The 21,101-nt window shown below is 32.5% G+C and overlaps 1 protein-coding gene across 1 annotated transcript; it reads right to left on the bottom strand.

Moving 5' to 3' along the window:
• Positions 1–16,372: 16,372 nt before the first annotated feature.
• LOC133797070 (DNA-directed RNA polymerases II and IV subunit 5A-like) lies at positions 16,373–19,968 on the bottom strand. Its single transcript, XM_062234855.1, has 6 exons — positions 19,655–19,968; positions 19,254–19,488; positions 18,743–18,953; positions 18,421–18,600; positions 17,822–17,935; positions 16,373–16,803 (listed from the first exon to the last, which is right to left on the bottom strand). The coding sequence occupies exons 3-6, from the start codon at positions 18,941–18,943 to the stop codon at positions 16,678–16,680; spliced, it is 621 nt and encodes a 206-aa protein (XP_062090839.1). The 5' UTR covers positions 18,944–18,953; positions 19,254–19,488; positions 19,655–19,968; the 3' UTR covers positions 16,373–16,677.
• Positions 19,969–21,101: the final 1,133 nt, after the last annotated feature.

Genomic DNA, 21,101 nt, shown 5'->3' with positions numbered 1-21,101 from the left:
TGATACATAGAGATGTACTTTTTCCTGTTTTGTTAGCCTCTAAAATATTTGTTAATTATTGGAATATTAATGAAGCAATAATACAAATCAAATGCTTGAGTAGATAGTATTCAAGATAAATTTGTATTTTAAACATGCTTTAGTAAAACTCTTTGAAGAGGAAGATATATGGCATTTAATCTGCTTTTTTTTTTGTTCAATTTGCATAGATTAATCTATGTTAGCAATAAAGTATCAAATTTGAGAAAACGACTCAATTGAGCACCTTTTCATGGACTTATAATACTTTGGTTGATGGATTATTTAGGAATGAAATGGTCGAGAATGGTGACACCATTTTGTCACTTGCAATACATTAGAGATGGTTGGTAGGGTTGGCCGAATAGGCTCATGAAACACATTAGTCATCAAACACCATTCAACATGATGGCTAACTTGATGTACTGTATATATTGTATATATATTTTCTACAAATTAACTTGCTATCATTAACTTTTTGTATCTTGTAACCATGTCCACGAGTAGTGTTTTGATATTACAATATACTTTATCATTAAATTGTATAATTTTATTATAATGAAGGATTGCATATTCTTAATGAATTTTTTCCCAATATTTTTCTCAAAAAAAAAATTCAATTTTGTAAATCTTACAAAAAATAAAAAGAAAATAGATATATAAATTTTAAATTTTGATTAACTAAATTTGTTGTTAAATTAAAATTTATTCTCTATTTAGTTTTAATGTTTTATTAAATCAAAATAGTATTCAGCTAATTATATTTTATTTCTGTTATGTTTTCAAATTTTCAACTGATCACTTTTTAGTTTTTTAAAACTCATAAATAATTGACAAACAACGAATCAATCACATTTTTAATAAACATATTTTTAGTCATTAAATTCAGATTTTCATTTCAGAATAATAATTCCTCTAAAAAAAATCTTTTAATTTAGAAAATAATTTTTTTATTTTTTATCCAAACTCTCTTTTAATTCTAAAAACTAAAAAAAAAAAACAATTTAATAAAGCTCATCAAACATGCCAAAATATTAAGCTAATTTTTTTGTAAGTGAATATTAAATAGAAAGAGCATTGAACAAATGAGAATCCAAAAAAGTGAATAAAGATTAGGAGTGGGTACAACAGCGGTAGGTGACACATTGGCCTTCAGTCTCACTATACCGAGTGATCTTCACAACTTGTCCCTGCTTCAACCCATAATATCTTGCAATCGGATCAGTCGTTCGTATCCGTGGAAGCTGATCAAGATGATCATTATTAATTCATTTTAATTATCACTACAATTAATATATAATACTCCATCTCCATGCATATATAATAGAATATAATAAATATATTATATACCTGTGACTCAGTGATTGTGTAATACTCCAACAAAGCCTTCTTTTCCTCCTCTGTCAGAATCTCATGCTTAGGAACAAGAGCATGCTCAGTCACATTAACCAACAATTCGTCTTCCTGTATCCGTGTCTCAATCTCAAAAACAATCAATACCAGTACGCACCCCTATTTTTTCTTTCTTTTCCATTATTAAGTATAGGTACAGATCCATTAATATGTTTGATTATGTTTAAATAAATATTATATATGTCATCAATTTAAATAAGTGCATGTTAATATATATTATATATTAATTCACCTGGAAAATCTCAACGCCTTGCCACATCCCACGTAAACGATTAATATAATATGAAGGCAATCTTTCTTTAAGAACTACGATTGTTTTGACAAATCCCATATAAATCATGTTGTCCACGTACGTTTGTATATTCTTTTCCACTTTCTTGGCTCTATTCTTATGAAAAAAAACACAAATCTTGTACCCAAAAAAGAAAAGAAAAAAATTATCACTATTGTCCCATAGCATCTAGAAATATTAATAGTAACAACATATATGCATCATCAAGTAGAGAATACTGAATGATACAATCCTGACATGAGAATCTATAAATATATATATATATATATATATGCGTGCGTGTGTGTTTGGCTGCTGCAATTTGTAATTACGATTTAAAAATAATAAGCAAACTTTTTCTTAGAAACAAAATGATATTCCACAATAGAAAAATAAAATGGAACGAATTTACCGAACAAATTTTTCTCGCTGAGTCGCGGACAAAGTCGCTCTCTTTAAGACGTTTCGCGGCTCTGCCCCAAGTATGCACGGCAGTCTATCAACCACGCCGTCCCCAGGATAAAACAGCCTCTGTACGAATCCTCCCTGCACCGAGAGGATCGTTCTTGTACACCCTTTATAATATTGCTCTCTGAGAAATTTCGTAGAACCAAGAACTCTGTGTTTCTGTTCTATTTTTTCCAAAATGGTTCTGTTGTTATTTATACACAGAGAAATCCCCAAAATGATCATAAACGTTTTTTTCTTTAATAAATCAGAGGAGTAAAACGGCTAAAAAACGTTTATATTCAATTAATAAAAATAAAACCGTTTTTGGTATTATTAAAAAGAACGTTTTTAAAATCAATTTAATTAATAAGATGATATAAACGTTTAGATACCTTTGTTTTAAAAAAATAAAACGTTAATACCACACCACCCGCCAGCTCAGCTCGGACGGACGGCGGCGCGCGCGCGTGTGGTGGTCAAGTGTGTGAGTCCTCACCCATTCGCACAAAACTGGGTACCCCTTGGGGCACACCCCAAGTCATTGCACTTGCAATATATATACACTCCATGAAAAGTGTTCCAAATCCATGTGGGACTTTTCCCATATCACACACAAATGTATCAATTTTTTAATAATTCAAAAGAAAAGGTTCCAACAATCCCCCACTTGAATTTTTAAAAATATTTTCTTGAGCAATTTCAGAATCTATAAGATTGTGCATAAACAAATGTATCTTTCGATTTGAACATTTGCGTAGTGAATACGATTTAGATTATACTAGAGTGACACGTAGTCTTGAACTCTATTTTTAACATCGTACCACGCACCAACCTTTCAAGGGTGTAATCAAAACAGCCCGTGCGTTAATGGCCATGCACGTCTATCCCAGTATAGTGAATGCTCTAGAAATTTTGCCCAAATTCCATAGGAAGCGGCCCCACTTCCACATTCACGTAGGTGAGTCTATCAAGAGTACTCCTGTAGCTCGGTACTCCACTCCACATAGAGTATAGATCTCATTAAGAGTTTCTATTAACTCATCCTCTCATCGCTTCAGGAATTCATGCTTCTATTTGCTTTAATGGAAATAGCATGATTCAACTCATATCACTTCACAACTTGTTATTACCCATTGAACCTAGTTCTTAGGATCTCCAGTCTTTAGGTTGGGTTACCATCATGAGTGATTCATCATTCTAAGGGCAATAGTCCCATTCCCTTCGATGTTTTATGGACTTTCTCTCTAGCTAATCCTTTCGTCAAAGGATCTGCTAGGTTATCATCAGTGCGTACATGATCCACTCTAATAGCTCCTGTTGAGAGAAACTCTCTAACAGTACTATGCTTACGACGTATCTGTCGTCTCTTACCATTGTAATAACGGTTCTGAATTTTTGCAATAGCCGCGGTACTATTGCAGTGGATCAACACAGCTGGTATCGGTTTTTCCCATAAAGGGATCTCAGCTAGCAGGCTTCTCAGCCAACCTGCTTCTTCACTAGCTGTAGCTAGTGCTATCATTTCTGACTCCATGGTGGACTGTGCCAAAATAGTCTGTTTCTTTGATTTCCAAGAAACAGCTCCACCAGCTATACTAAAGATATAGCCACTTGTTGCTTTGGAGTCATCAGACAGAGAGTTCCAGTCTGCATCACTATAACCTTCGAGAACAGCTGGAAATTTCTGATAATGTAATCCAAGGTTCATGGTTCTCTTTAGGTATCTCATGACCCTTTCAATAGCATGCCAATGCTCTATACTAGGTCTGCTAGTAAACCTGCACAATAATCCTACGACATAGGCAATGTCGGGTCTCGTACAATCAGTGGCATATCGAAGATTGCCAATGATGCTCGCATAGTCAGATTGTCTTACACCGTCACTAGTGTTCTTAAATAACTTTACACTTGGATCATACGGTGTGCAAGCAGGTTTACAATCAAAGTAATTATATTTCTTTAGAATCTTCTCAATATAGTGAGATTGATCCAGAGAAATTCCCTTTTCGGACCTAGTAATCTTAATACCAAGGATTACATTCGCTTCTCCGAGGTCCTTCATATCAAAGTTAGCACACAACAGAGATTTCACAACATTAACAGCATGGATATTCGAACCAAATATGAGCAAGTCATCCACATATAGACATAGAATAGTGCAAATGTCATTATCAGATTTATAATAAATGCATTTGTCACTTTCATTCACTTTAAATCCATGTGAGATAACTAAATTGTCAAATTTCTCATGCCATTGCTTAGGTGCCTGCTTAAGACCATACAGAGATTTATCTAACTTGCAAACCTTATGTTCCTGGCCATGGATCACAAACCCTTCCGGTTGATCCATATAGATTTCTTCTTCTAATTCACCATTCAAAAAAGCAGTCTTAACATCCATTTGGTGTACAACTAGATTGTGTATTGCAGCTAGGGAAATCAAAACTCTAATGGATGTTATCCTCGTAACAGGTGAAAAGGTGTCAAAGAAATCTATGTTTTCTCTCTGCCTAAAACCCTTGGCTACCAAACGAGCCTTGTATTTTTCAACAGTACCATCGGGTTTCAATTTCCTTTTCAAAATCCACTTACAACCTATAGGCTTACAACCAGGAGGTAAATCAACTAAGTGCCACGTTTTGTTAGACTCAAGAGACTCCATCTCATCATTTATTGCTTCTTGCCAGAGGTCAGCATCTAGAGAGCACAAGGCTTCTTGGAGGTTAGCAGGATCCTCCTCTAATGTATAGACACAGAAATCAGAACCATAATCTTTAGCAACTCTAGTTCTTTTACTTCTCCTAGGTTCTGATTCTCTATCCTCAATATGTTCATTATTCCTAATCACAGGAATGTTGCTAGTAGATGCGCCCCCACTATTTCTCAATTTAAAAGGGAATCTATGTTCATAAAAATCAGTATCATTTGATTCCACAATAACATGCGCATTTAGATCATAGAACCTATATGCTTTACTATTCATTGCATATCCGATAAATACACATTCATAGGCTCTACTTGCTAGTTTAATTCTCTTAGGATCAGGTATACGAACATAAGCCAGACAACCCCAAGTTCTAAAATAAGACAGGTTAGGTTGCCTATTTTTCAAGATCTCATAAGGTGAAACTTTACTTTTAGACTTAGGAACTCTATTCAGCACATAACAAACAGTCAAAAGAATTTCACCCCACCAATGAGATGCAGCACCAGAATTCAATAAAATAGCCACAACAGATTCAGTAAAAGTTCGATTCTTCCTTTCAGCTTTACCGTTCATTTCAGGTGAATATGGTGCAGTGGTTTCGTGTACAATGCCATGTGAATTATAAAACTCAACAAACATGTTTGAATCATATTCAGTTCCTCTATCACTACGAAACCTTTTAATTTTCTTATTGAATTGATTCTCAATTTCAATCACAAATAATTTGAACATGTCAAGTGCATCACTTTTATTTTTCATCAAGTACACATAAGTAAAGTCAGAACAATCATCAATAAAAGTGATAAAATAACGTTTACCATTCCTAGTTAACGTTCCGTCAAGTTCACAAATATCTGAATGAATTAAATCTAGTGGCTCAGATTCTCTAGTAACAGACTTATGAGGAGTCTTAGTTATTTTTGCTTGACTACAAAACTCACATTTTTCAAAATCATTTTCTGACACTTTAGGAATCAGTCCTATGTTACTCATGTTCTTAATAATACGCTTATTCACATGACAAAGTCTAGCATGCCAACCATTAAAATCACACAACATATAAGCAGAAGGAGAAACTTTATTGGATTCAACATTTAACTTAAACATACCATCAGTAGCATAACCCTTCCCAACAAAAATACCATTCTTAGTGATGGTGTACAAATCAGCCCCAATAGTTTGAGTAAACCCAGCCTTATTAAGCAGAAAACCAGAAACCAGATTCTTTCTCATCTCAGGAGTATGCATTACATCTTTCAGTAATAAAGTCTTTCCTGAGGTAAACTTAAGCTCCACATTTCCCATCCCAGCAACAATAGTGGTGTGGGAATCTCCCAACAGCACTTTCTTATCATCAGCAGCAGTGTATGTTTTAAACATAGCACGGTCATAGCAGACATGGCGAGAAGCGCCAGTGTCTACCCACCACCCATCTGATCCACCAATAAGGTTGATCTCAGAAATCATAGCTATAAAAGCTTCTTCAGTCAAGTTAGCCTGCGGAGCAGTGCTTGGCTTGTTCCTACACTTACGTGCCATATGACCTGGCTTGTTACAAACGTAACAAAGGAATTGCCCAGAGTCATTCTGTTTAGGTGGAGGCTGCTGCCTTCCATGTTGGTTCCTGTTATGGTTCCAATTCTGATTGTTGTTTCGAGGATTGTGTTGGTTGTTGCGGTTGGGATTTGAATTCGCGTTGCGGTTGGAATTTGAATTCGAGTTGCGGTTCTGATTCTTAAAAGTTTTGCCATTTGGCTTCAGAACCGCAGGTGTGGGCTTCTTAGGGATGCTGTTAGAGACAACAAGCACCTCTTCTTTCTGGTCTTGTTTCCTTGCTTCCTCCTCGATTCGAAGGCGGGTGATCAAACTCTCTAAGGAAAATTCCTTAGTCTTATGCCTAAGAACATTTTTAAAGTCCTTCCAGGAAGGAGGTAATTTGTCAATTAAAACAGCAACTTGAAACTGTTCATCAAGGGCCATACCTTCCGAGATAATCTCATGAGCAATTTTCTGAATTTCGTGAGATTGGGCCTCCATAGATTTGTCATCAGCCATCTGATACTTTAGGTAGCGACTAACAGCGTATTTTTTAGTCCCCGCCTCCCAAATCTCCTTTGCTGACTTGTCTGAGTTATAATAGTCATATAGATCATCAGATAAACCGTTAAGAATAAAATTCTTACATAGGAAATCGTTTTCCACCCATGAGTCCAAGTCCTTGTCAGTCGAGGCTTCAGGGACAACCGGCTTCAGAGCAGTGAACACAAACGCCACCTTCTTCATGGTCAGATAAAAAAGCATCTTCTGTTTCCAACGCTTAAAGTGTAAACCCTCAAAGCGAAATGGTTTGTTAATATCAACAGAGGTAGAACCAGAAAAATCATCGGTCGCAGCCATAGCAGAACAGAAATCGTCTTAAAATTGATATTCCACAATAGAAAAATAAAATGGAACGAATTTACCGAACAAATTTTTCTGGCTGAGTCGCGGACAAAGTTGCTCTCTTTAAGACGTTTCGCAGCTCTGCCCCAAGTGTGCACGGCAGTCTATCAACCACGCCGTCCCCAGGATAAAACAGCCTCTGTACGAATCCTCCCTGCACCGAGAGGATCGTTCTTGTACACCCTTTATAATATTGCTCTCTGAGAAATTTCGTAGAACCAAGAACTCTGTGTTTCTGTTCTATTTTTTCCAAAATGGTTCTGTTGTTATTTATACACAGAGAAATCCCCAAAACGGTCATAAACGTTTTTTTCTTTAATAAATGAGAGGAGTAAAACGGCTAAAAAACGTTTATATTCAATTAATAAAAATAAAACTGTTTTTGGTATTATTAAAAAGAACGTTTTTAAAATCAATTTAATTAATAAGATGATATAAACGTTTAGATACCTTTGTTTTAAAAAAATAAAACGTTAATACCACACCACTCACCCGCCAGCTCAGGTCGGTCGGACGGCGGCGCGCGCGGTGGTCAAGTGTGTGAGTCCTCACCCATTCGCACAAAACTGGGTACCCCTTGGGGCACACCCCAAGTCATTGCACTTGCAATATAGATACACTCCATGAAAAGTGTTCCAAATCCATGTGGGATTTTTCCCATATCACACACAAATGTATCAATTTTTTAATAATTCAAAAGAAAAGGTTCCAACAGTGTTACTACTAACAGTGGCAGTAAAACTTTTTATAATTTCTTTACCAACTCCACCAGCCTCATTGTCAATATTGAAATCCTTCAACACTAGATTTTCTGTTTAGAATTAAAAAACAGAAAAAGTAATATGTGTAAAAGTAAGCAATTATTAACTACAATTGATTATAAATTAAAAATCAAGCCAGACCCTCAAATCTTGATCAAGCTTTCCGGCTAGCGCCAGCAACAAGGTCATTTTCCCTGCTCCTGGAGGGCCTAGAAGTAGTCATCCAAGAAGACACTTACCTTTCCCACATATTTCCATAAGTACTGCAAAACCACTTTAAGCTTCCATTTAGGTTCATCGTGCGTATACCTACAAAACATCCTCAGGATTGGCTGAGTGACCACATTTTTGGAAAATTATATATATTTTACACGGAAAAAATAACTACAAATTCATCATATATAAAACCATAAAACAGGGGGAACAAATCGGGGCAAATTCATTGATTAGAATTTAGATGAAATCTTATTTGTTCCTAAACCAGTAAGAAAGTTATTGTAGAGCCATCAAATATTATAAGCCACAATTTGTAACCATAAGAATGTTAAAAAGACGATACATAAAATTGATCTTGGACAAAAGAGTTGTCTCAAAACTTTAGAGATTTATGTTTTATACTATGCGCGCATAGGAACATAAAATATGTTAAAAAATGGCCTGAAAAAAAGCATGAAGTGGAGATGATTACCCTAAAGAAAAGGGTAGAAAATATCCTTACTATAAGTAAGCCCATCTACAATTAGCTCCACCATCAGAGTCCTGTATCATATTTTTGGGTTTTTTTTTTATTATTATTATATAAAAGAGCTGAAAAAATAAATTTGTAAAGAGAGTTATTGTATACCTAACACCATCAGCTCTTGTAGTAGAACCTTCCTTATCAGCTTTCTTCTTAGATGTATCTAGCTCCATAATCTAAATATCGTGTAAAACTAAAAATCAGTGACTCAGATGAAATTGGCTCAAAATAATACAAATCGAATTCTCATGGGGGACTTACAATTGTGAGAAATTTATGCATAGCAATGCAGACATTCTTTCCAACCTCAAATAAAGCAACTATCACAGCTATATCACAATTTTTAGCTGATTTTTCTTCAGAAATTTCTGGATGTATTACATCATCATTAAATGCTACAGAATTCTAGTACAATTGACACATAATAGTTAAACAATCCTTCACCATGTTTTTGTAGTCTATTTTACGTGATCCCTACAATAGAAGAATAGCTTCAAACATAAGAGCCACGCTGCAGTAAAAATCACTTTGAAAATAGCACATCAACAAGAATAAATCCCTTCATTATTCTTTTCTTAAGATAGTACATACCAAAAGCATGTTAAGCAAAGGCTCTTTCAAATGCACCCAGCTCATGAGACCTACAAACAACAGTGACTTACAGGTTAAGAATGTAGCCATGGAGTTAAATCCGTAAAACTATACATACAATCATATGAACTGCCTTCATATGCAAAATCACGTGGTACAAAATCACCTTCAAGAATGTTGACAAGATATTGAAATAATAAGTTTCTCAGGGACTGCACACAAAAAAAAGAGTGTAATAAACAACATAGAATTAAAGAAGCATGGTAGCATTTAGATGAATTTCCCCTTACAATTACAAATATTGAAATATATTTCAAACAAGAAGAAACTAATGAAAAATGTCAGAAAATTAACTATAACATTAGAAAGTGTAAAAAAAAAAAAAAAAAAAACCTGCATTATTTATGCATCTCACTTGACAAGTTGAAAGCAGAACCGATCACCAAGTATTATCTAAACTCTAAAGCATTACAAGAAGGGCAAGGATACCATGAAAAAGTAAAATATTTGGACAGACGGTATGTATTAACAATCTCCAGAAGTAAAGGCTTTATAGCCATGAACAGTAACGAGCAAGATATTGTAATTAATTGAGCAGCAGTGGGTAACAAAAAATGAAGTACAACCCCGAAAATCTCAAATAAAGATCCCCGAAAATGAAGTACATCAAGAAATTGAATGAAGTCATAAAAAAATGGCGCTCACTTCTGTTGCACAACCCCAAAAATCTCAAATAAAGAATCCCAAAAGATCTGCACAGAATAAGAAAACTCTGTATTTTTCGATTCAGACCTAGTAAGAGAAAGATGAATAAAAATGAGACATAAGCTGTTAAAAGCAAATTGATAAAAAGCAGATTGGAAAAAAATACCACAAACAATACTCTGTAGAAGATTGGAAACGTCGAAGATGGAGCCGACCGAAGACCCAAACGTTGTAGACGGGGGACTTCAGAGACACCGTAGGCGGAGGGGTCGAACAACGATATATTTCCCATAAAGTTATTTCAATTGTAATTAAAAAATAATAATTAGAGACCAATATAGCGCGTGCTCCCAAAAAATTACCGCCTTTTTTTATTTTTACTTTGCCACTCATTATTTTAACTATCATAATACTTTTTGAGTAGTCTTATATTCATAAGTTAAGTTATGAAAAAGGGTATTTGGTGTAGTCATAAACTTAAAAGGAATTCCAAGGGTATTGTTGAAAGATATAAAGCTAGGTTAGTTGCTAAAGGCTATACTCAACAAGAAGGAGTGTATTATTTTGACACCTTTGCCTCTGTTGCAAAAATGGTCACTATTAAACTATTGTTGTAGAGTCCAAGAGCTTTATTTAGCAAAGTTAGATAGTAGTATAATAGTAATAATAGTATTATCTTTATGACTGTGGATTTTTGGTTCAGACCGGGACTTATTTGGACACTCATAGTAGTGCTTGTAGATTTTCTAAGTTTAACCTATAGTTAGGAATATTAATTTTAACCTAAGGTTTGATTAATATGACTGATATTGAGGATAATATTTATTATACTATAAGGTTAAAATAAGAACCAATAAGATAATAGCACATGTCATGTATAGGTTTATAATATGATTAAGTATTTTGAGGATTAAATTTATTAAGGTTAAAATTTGAATACCCTATGGTCAGTCAACAGCTTTGAAAACGTTAGAGGGCTTAGTCAAGGTTGTTTACTCAATTCAAATTAAGCTAAAAATGTGTAATTTCATGTTGTCCACGTACGTTTGTATATTCTTTTCCACTTTCTTGGCTCTATTCTTATGAAAAAAAACACAAATCTTGTACCCAAAAAAGAAAAGAAAAAAATTATCACTATTGTCCCATAGCATCTAGAAATATTAATAGTAACAACATATATGCATCATCAAGTAGAGAATACTGAATGATACAATCCTGACATGAGAATCTATAAATATATATATATATATATATATATATATATGCGTGTGTGTGTGTGTTTTTGGCTGCTGCAATTTGTAATTACGATTTAAAAATAATAAGCAAACTTTTTCTTAGAAACAAAAGAGGCAAATATATATAATATATGTACCTTATCATAGTCATCATTCCTTTTTGCCGTAGTGAAAAATAAATCACCTTCTGTCCTCATTTTCTGGGCACATTCAGCGTCGATGAATTGTTGTTTAGTCATCTCGACCTCAGAATCTTCAACTAAATAGTTTCGATCCCTAAGCATTTGCAACAATGTTCTCCTTACACAGAAAAGCCATGTTATCTCTTCATCATGGATACCCTCCATCTCTCTAATTAATGCATCAAACTTTGTTAATAATCCAACTTTTGGATTGGAACTATATATGATGATACTACTATAACAAACATGGGTTATAATAACTTGCTCTACAAGGAAACCCCCAATAGTTATTAATAAAATAATTTTATTTCACTTAAACCCTAATTAGGATGGATTATGGATTCTATTAATAAAAAGAACCAAATTTGTTACTTTATACTCACTAGAGTAGTAAAGTTCATAAAAGTTAATTGATGACCTGTACTAATTTATTAATGTCAAAAAGCCTAAACTTGTACGTTATACAAAGTAAATAAAAACAAGAAAAAGAACAAAAAATAAGAGAGAGAAGCCTCACATTTTTTAATCGAGCAAGCCAAGAAAGAGATAACAATTTTGAGAAGGAAGATGATACAGGAAGATTGGATTATATATAGGGAGAGGAAAGAAAGATGAAATGTCTCAAATGCCCTCCATCGAAAAGTTTCTATTTTTATTCTAATAAGTTAACCTTAATTGTTTGTTACGTAAATTTTTGGTGTCGTTTACTTGAGTACATAGTCGTTTGATACTTAAATTGACATCCCTTCTGTCGTATGTCATCGCTCAAGCTTGACAAGACCCTGCTCTGTCAAAAGTCAATATTTGTTTTTGACGCACAAAAGTCAACATCTTTACTTTCTTGAAGTTACCACAATTATTAAGTTACTCGTTTAGGTTATACAAAATCAAATACAATTGGGCAATTGAATTACTTTATTTTTCTGACAAGCTAAATAGTAAAATATAATTATTTAGCCTAAAATAAAATATATAGATACAGTTGAAACCAGCGGGTTATAAAAAATAATTAATTTTTATGTTTTTTTTAATCAACTTTAGTGTTATAATTCTTCTTAAATATAATATCAACCATTTTATTTATTCAATCTTACTACTTGCTCTTCACAAATCGATTCTCCATCAATAGCTTTAATAACTAAAAAAACAAATTGTAACAAACTTAATACTCATAGAGTTATTACAATAAAACTTAAAACAAACGATTTTATTGTTATACCCATTTTTGGTACAATAACACACCAATAGCGAAAATATAATAACTAAGACCCAGAAATATTGTTTTGCTACAAGGAAATAGTTGCTCACTACCCAAAGGAAGGAGATGCTCGCATGATTCTTGGTCTCATCTGATTATTAAACCATGCAGATAACGTGTAATTTTGTATTTGCTTTATTCAATTGGTAAAAATGTTAGACCCGAAGTTTAAGAATTTTAGTCTACTGATAATGAGTGATGTACCTACTCCGAAGAAAATAAAAAAAGAAAAGAGAGGGAAAAATAAAATAATAAAAAAAAAGTTAAGGTAAATAAAAATGAAGTAGAAGAGCTCAGATTCTAAATGAATGAAAACGTGACTGAATTGGTCCTAGTTACTCTTCGGAACGAAGTGGAAGAAGGGAGAGGTTCTCGAACGAGGAAAAAGATCCAATGACTTCAAAAGAATTGAACGAGGAGCCGTATGAGATGAAAAGCTCATCTACGGTTCTGTAGAGTGGCAGTAAGGGTGACTTATCTGTCAACTTTTCCACTATCACCCCCAAAAAATGTAACTTCAATTCCTACTATAAATAAAAGGAGAAGAGACCTTAGCATTTTTTAGAGACTATATTCTATAAAAAAAAAATTAAAAAAAAGCCCTCATTCTTTTTGTAATTTAAAGCTCTCCATTAACCAAAATCTCAATAGATTCAAGTTTTCTTATTTGGTGGTTGTGAAAGTTAATAGCAATAAAAGTGACTAAATAGATTTAGATGGAACCACTATAAATTTTCTCTTCATTTATTGTAATCAAATTCAACATTAATGATTCTTCGCACAATATCTGTCTTTGTTCAATTAGTTTAACAATTTACTAAAATCTGAGTCAATATTCATAATAGAATATAATATATTTTTAAACAATAAAAAAGACACTTAGAATAAACTTGTTCATAATGTGCGAATAAAAAAGCTAACACTTGCACAATTTTAGTTAATGTGTTGCCATGATTTGGTTTGGTAATATGTTGATTCATATTTTACAAAAATGATAAAACATCAATTGTTTTATAGAAAGTTTAGTAAAAACATCATCTATTTTCCCGGAAATTTTGGTAAAATTAAAACATCAACTGTTGATGGAAAAATTGGGAAAAAATAAAATAAACTATTTCCTAGAAATTGTATTCACGTTTGAATTGCAGACCTAAATTAGAACTAATTTTAGATAACAACCAAAGTTTATATTCAGTTCTTATAATTCAATACTTTAAGTATCTCAAATCATTTTTCAACAAAATTAAAAACAAAAAAGCCATGTAAAAAAATGGAAAGAACAACACCAAAATTGTAAAAATATAGTTTATGAAATTTGAAAGGGTAATTAGCGGCTAAAGTCCTTGTTTTTTTTACAAGTGTAGTATTTAAATCTCTTATATTTTTTGTTCTAACAAAAGTCTCTAACGTTACATATTTGGTGTATATTTTTTTTAAACCGTTATATATCTGTTAAAATGGGGATTAAACATGAATGTTCGAGATTATTGTCGAAAAAAAAAAAAAAAAAAAATCGGAGACTTAAATGCTCCAATTTTGAAAGAACGAGAACTTTAGCCACCAATTTCCCTATTTTTTTTTTCAAGAACATCAAATACTCAATAATTAACATATAAAAAAATTATTTTTTAGATTTTTTAAGAGATTGTGGACTACCTTAAATAAGTTGTGGTTCTACTACTATATAATCTCATATTAATTTTTTAATTACAAAATTATGAGAAAATAATTTTTTTACATTTCGTCATATATCAGTTTCTCTATTTTCTTTCTTTACCTTATTTAAATATTATATATTTAAACATTTTTATTAATTAAAATAATATAAAATAAATAAATTTGGAGAGAGAAAGAAAATTGAATAAATATTTTTTTTTTAAATGTTTTAAGGAGTTCTAACAAATCTATAAATATAAATAAGATTAAATTAATAATTTCCTTCTCTACATTTATATATTTTAGAGCTCCTTTAAAAAAAAATTTTTAAAAATTGTTAAATTTTCTCTCTCTCCAAATTTATTAGTTTTTATATTTTTTATTTATTCTTTTTTATTATTTTAATTAATGAAAATGTTTAAAACTATAATATTTAAATAATATAAAGAAAATATAGAGAAATTGATATATTGTAAAAAAAAATTGTCTTAATTTTGTAATTAAAAAAATATATATATGGGATTATGTAGTGGTAGAACTACAACTTTTTTAGGGTAGTCAACAACCCCTTCAAAAATCTAAGAAATAATTATTTTTATATGTTAATTACATAGTATTTGATCTTCTTGAAAGAGAAAAATAATTATATGGAACCTGACGGTTAAAGTTCGCATTCTTTTGAAATTGAAGCATTTAAGTCCCCGATCTTTTCTTTTTTAGCGGCAATAGTCCTTAACATTCATGTTTAGTCTCCATTTTAACAGAGGTATAACGATTTGGAAAAAATGTGCACCAATTATGTAACATTAAGGACTTTTGCCAATAAAAAAAAAAAAAAAAACTTAAATGCTACACTTGTAAAGCAACAAGGACTTTAGCGACTAATTACCAAATTTAAAAATACGAGTTTGCTTATTGTTTTTATTTTTTATTTCAATTTGTAGTTTTTGGATTTTGAGATTTTGTGGAGAGAAAATTTACAAACAAAACTAAAATATATATAATAAACAATAATAGACAAAACAGCCAAGTTTAGCAGGCACACCCTAAATGAACATTAGTTTATCTTCTTTTTTTTTTTTAATATTGTGCAAAATTATTAAGTAGTTCAAAATATTGCACTTAAATCACTAAGTAGTTTTTTTTTGTGGCAAAAGTCAATAAGTTATCTAAAATATTACACTTAAGTCATTAAGTAGTTTTTTTAGCGACAAAAGACAGTAAGTAGTCTAAAATGTATCACTTAAGTCACTAAGTAGCTGTTTTTGTAGCAAAAATCATATTTTACACAAATTTTATCTTAATTTCAATTAATTAATAAATATCTAAAAATATATATTCATAACATCAATATAAATAGAATCTTTTTTTAAAAATAAAAAATGATTTTAAAATTTCTAATACAAAAGTATTATTCAATATTAATTAAACTAAATTTTAAAAAATAATACAACTTAAATTGAATTAAAACTTTTTTTTTTTAAATTAAATAATTTTCATATTATAACTTTTAATTTTTTTATTTGTAAAATAAATTTCAAATAATTTTTTTTATTTTTTCATTGACTCAAGTGCAATATTTTAAATTCTTGCTAATTTTTACCACCAAAAAATTTAAATAAGTTCTTTTTAGCTCACTCATTGACTATTGTCACCAAAAAAATCTACTTAATAACTTAAGTACAACCTTTCAATCTTCTTAATAATTTTCACCGAAATATCCTTATTTTTTTACTAAATTTGTATTTGCACTTTCTTGGTCTAACATTTAATTTTCTCTGTAAATCCCTTAAAAGTTAAATTATATCTCCCTTTCAAGGAACGAGGAAGTTGGAAAGTTTCTTTTGGCAGCTGATCACATTTGAAGGGGCTTCACTGCCGTTATTTAAACCAAGACTATCTTGATATTTTTTAGCTTCAATACTTATTAGAAGAAGAAAAAAATGAAGAAAGGGGCCTCCATCCCAATTGAGTAAGTTAAGTATGACTGATTATTTCTGTTTACAACACATGAGAAATTTTTAGTATTTCTAGCTTCTATTAATCCATGCCTAGAGTTGGACGATGATGAGGCCAAAAATGAGTTGTAGCTAAGACTCTCTGTTTCTTTAAATTGGCCTAAAAATGGGATCAAGACACTTCACTCAACCTTAATTTAGGCTCAAATGCCAATTTTTAAATTAGGTTCTCAAACACTGAGTACAACAAACAAGGAGTGGCATTGCCCTTCAGTTCTCTCGGCCTTGTTACTACACAACGTATCGGTAGGTAATATATCGCCCTGCTGTCTCACTCGGCCGGATTATCTTCACAACTTGTCCACGCTTCAGTCCATAGTATCTTGCCACAGGATCAGTAACTTGAATGCGAGGAAGCTGAACACAACCCAAAACAGTGAGGGGGAACCAATATAGAAGAATATCCATTAAGCCTAATAATAAATGCAGGATGAGATATGTACCAAAACTATAAAAGAGAAGAACACTACTACACAAATTGCAACTTTAGATTCGCTTTGTAAAACACTGCATACATATCATGACATTTTTCAAGGTGTACATTTTTCAAGATTTTCTACTCAGCATTACACCTTGAAAAAGTTTCTAGTATATCACGCTCGTGTGTGTGTGAATTGCAATGCTAGGCTTAATTGCAACAGTGCAACTTGAGAACTAGTCACTTGGTTAAGTAGCAATGACATAAGTACTTGATGAGCATATACCTAAAACATGGATCTATATACCTCAAATGTATCCCTGGAAGCTGACCAATTATCAGCTCACAAATAATGAGAATAATTTTGAAGAAGTTTGATGACTCTCTCACAAATCTTTGAATCCTTTCCTCTCTCCATGCATGTTTTTCACTTTCTATGTTGGGTTGAAAGGAAAGTAAAGTAACAAGGGATAGACAATAGAAATGATAGAAAAGAAAATATATTTCTCCTAAGTTGTTTTGGTAGATGAAGGAAAGAAAATAAGTATGAAAGTAAAATTACAATTTTATATATATTCTTTTGAATTAAAAACAATGATAAATAAGTAATTTGAATTTAAATGTATATTTAAAAGTTTTTCTCTAATTTTGGAAGGAGAAATATTAATGGGACCCACTAATTTTTTTACATCCATTTTTCTCTTCCACCATCTTTTCTTTCCAACCAAACAATTTCCTCTCCCTTTTGTCTTCTACCAAACATAGGCTTAGCACTTAATGCTTCTTTATCTAAGTTCTCACTTTCAGTGATCCCATATAGCGTGTACAGTGCACCAAAAAAGTATTGGGATCAACCATATGTCAACACCATAAATATAGCTGACAAAACTAATGTCCACTATGTTCAAACACATTAGGATATACTTACAAAGTAATATAACTTTCTTCAGTACTAACCTGAGTTTCTTTCACTGTATACCGCTCCAACAAAGTCTTCTTTTCCTCATTTGTGAGGACTTGATGCTCAGGAACAAGAACATGCTCTTTGATGTTGATTAGTAATTCAGCTTCCTGAATCAAAGAGTTAAGAAAGCAGTAGTAAGTTTATCTAATGTCCACAAAGTAACTAGAATTGTACTACTATCAGGGTAGGACATGGTAAAAAAAGATAAAGACAAGTTCAAGATGAAGATTTACTGCAAATAGAAAACGAATGTAATGCTGCCATAGCTCCATGTCAAATAGCATAGTAAACTTAGATTACAAGAATTTCAAAGTGCAAAAGAAAATCATCTTATTAGAAAACACCTCAAATCTAATGCATCAGTCCATGTATGTGTGAAATAAAAATTACTTGACGAGGTTCAGTTCAATAGTCAAACTGCACTAACTACATAAACAACCTAATGTATGTATTATACCAGATAATCTCCCCACTCTAATCTAAGAACCATAAAGAAAACTACATTTCATTTTAGAAAAGAGCTTCAAAGACAAGCAATTTAAGCAGGTTATTGAAATTGAGATCACGCGCTTTATTTAATAACAACATTCACCTGAAAAACCTCCAAGTGGAACTTGGAAGATATCTCACTTATACAAGTGCGAGCGAAGGGAGTCAAATTCTGTTGAACAACCAACATTGCTCTGACAACATTTTCTGACTTCATCCGGTTGGTGTAACTCTTCATTGTCTTGACACCCACCTTCGGTTCCTCTGGGAAAAACACATAAATCTAGTACACAAGAACACAGATTGTTGGTATTATAAAATCCAGGATATGCTAGCGTTGACAGTCTGCTATAGGCTACAGCAAAACTTATACACAGAATCATCCAATGAACATTTGAATACCATCAGCAAATATGCAAAAATACCTGATCAGAGCTATCGTTCCTCTTAGCTTTACTGATGGTTAGGTCTTCCCTTTTCATGCTCTCACCATACTTGTTTCTGAATTGTTCTCTGGTCATGTTAATCTCAAAATCTCCAACTAAATAATTACGATCCTTGAGCATTTGCATCACTGTTTTTCTAACCCTGAAAAGCCTTGTAATTTCATCTTCTGGCAAAACCATCTTTCCCTCTCTGAAAGAGGGTTTTTCTTGTTAGTAAGTATGAAATACTTAAACCCCAACAAGTCAACAACGAAGGGCTCAAACCAAAATAATCTTATTCAACATCTCAGAACCAACACAGGCAACAGTAACAGATTATCATTATTTACAATTACTAATTCCATAAAACCCTATTTAAAAAATTTCCACATACGACTGTATCAATATCTTGCCAAAACCTAATTTTTTAATATCAAATACTATATGTATGTGTGTCTGTATAGGGATATATATATATATATATATTTATAGATAAAGAAAGGGAAAATACCTGTGTAGTGTTGATTAGTTGTGATGAAGGCGGCAAGGGAAAGGGAAGAGCTAATTCTTATTTTTGATGGAGTATGATTACAACTTTGGCACAAACGGTTTTGTGCGGGTTCGGGTACCTCACGCTTCAAACTTGATGCAAAACCCTCAAAAGTATCCACTGAAACGTCTCAAAATCACCTCAAAAAATTGAATACCCTCAAGAGGTCCAATCCACAAATTGCAGCTTCGATATTCTGATAAAAAGGGGAAAAACAAAAGTATGAATAAAAAGTATACTATATATAGAAAATTTAAGAAAATCACATATATTCAATTTGAAACCTAAACCTACGCAACGTGTGTTAGGCTTGTAAGTTACTAAGTCTATTATGCAAACTAAAAATAAAAATATCACAGTACCTTCTTCTCTAAGTGACCGGCCGTGGCCGTGGGTGAAGGAGGCAGTCAGGCGCCGACGAAAGAGAGGAAGAGGAAATAGATGCTGCGCCGCCTACGATAGTGAGGGGGAGAAGACTCTGCGCCCGCGCCGACGAGAGAGGAAGAGGAGAAGCTTCGTTCGCCCGCGCCGCTAACAATCGAAGGGAGGAGGCTGCGCCGCCGACTAGTGAGAAAGGAAACTGAGTCTGAGATTGAGTGAGGGTCGGGGAGATGCGCGACAGAGTGAGGGTCGACGTCAGGGGCTGAGAAACGAGCGATTGTTTCAAATGAAGAAAGAGTTAGGGTTTGTTTTTATACGATAGATAGATGAACGCGGTTTGCTATCTTTTAATTTTAAAAAGTATTTTTTTTGCTCTATATTTATTATTATGGTAAAACATTTTTATTGAAGTTTTCTTCCTTTCAAAATATTCTTGAGATTAAAAAATCATTTTAAAGATATCTTTATTATAAATTGAGTAATTTGTTGCGAAATTAACAAAAAAAAAATTAGAAATGCTAAGAGGCATCACTAGTGTCCAATATCTTTGCGACAGTAAGGCTTAGTGCCTTGATTAGCGTGCAGAAGGGCATAATTGGATTTATATGTGAATTTAATTGAATATATGTGTGATTATGTAAATTATATGAGTTACATTGTGATATGACTAGTTATGCATGTTTATGTGAATTAATATGTTTGTGGGCCCATTTTCGTTAAAAATTGCATTTTTGTAATTTTGACATGATTGAGACTATTTTATTATGTGGATATATTTGTGATATTCGACTTGAGTTGACCCTTTAGAGCGATTTGGCAGAAATGTCGCAACGGAGATTTATACCATGCTCGGGGTGAGCCAAGGGGTATTTTGTTAATTTTGTGTATGTTGGGAATTATTATAACATTATTGAGGGAAATATTAGTGTTTGGAAGGTTGATGAATTTAATTGGGAATTTTAGGTGAATTTTGTGGGTTAGTGGGAATTTAATGCCAAATGACCAAAAACGTCCTTGAGAGTGGTTTAAAGATTTGTCAAAGTGAGGCGTAAAATGGTCTTTTACCATGAAAATAGACAAAATTGAACTAAGTTGAAGCTCATCTCACCTTCATGTTAGTTTGCTCCTCTTACTCATTTGGTTTCCTTTCTTCATGGGTGTAATGCCCCAAAATCCCTAATGAGGTTTAGTGATCGGATTAGTAGGCCGGGAGGGTCATAATTGATTTATTATGTCATTAAATAATTATATGCATGTTTATGTGAATTATATTGTTAGATGATGTTAAATGCATGCATGTGGGTCCACATTTCATGATAGGGGCATTTTGGTAATTTGGCATGTTGATGGCAAAATTGTGTATTTTCATGCATGTTGGTGAACTATTGATGAGGCCACATTATAATGTGGATTTGTTCAAGTCATTCG

Source organism: Humulus lupulus, chromosome 8 (genome assembly GCF_963169125.1).
Source record: "Humulus lupulus chromosome 8, drHumLupu1.1, whole genome shotgun sequence".
Lineage (NCBI taxonomy): Eukaryota > Viridiplantae > Streptophyta > Magnoliopsida > Rosales > Cannabaceae > Humulus > Humulus lupulus.
This window is presented reverse-complemented; position numbering and strand designations above follow the sequence as displayed.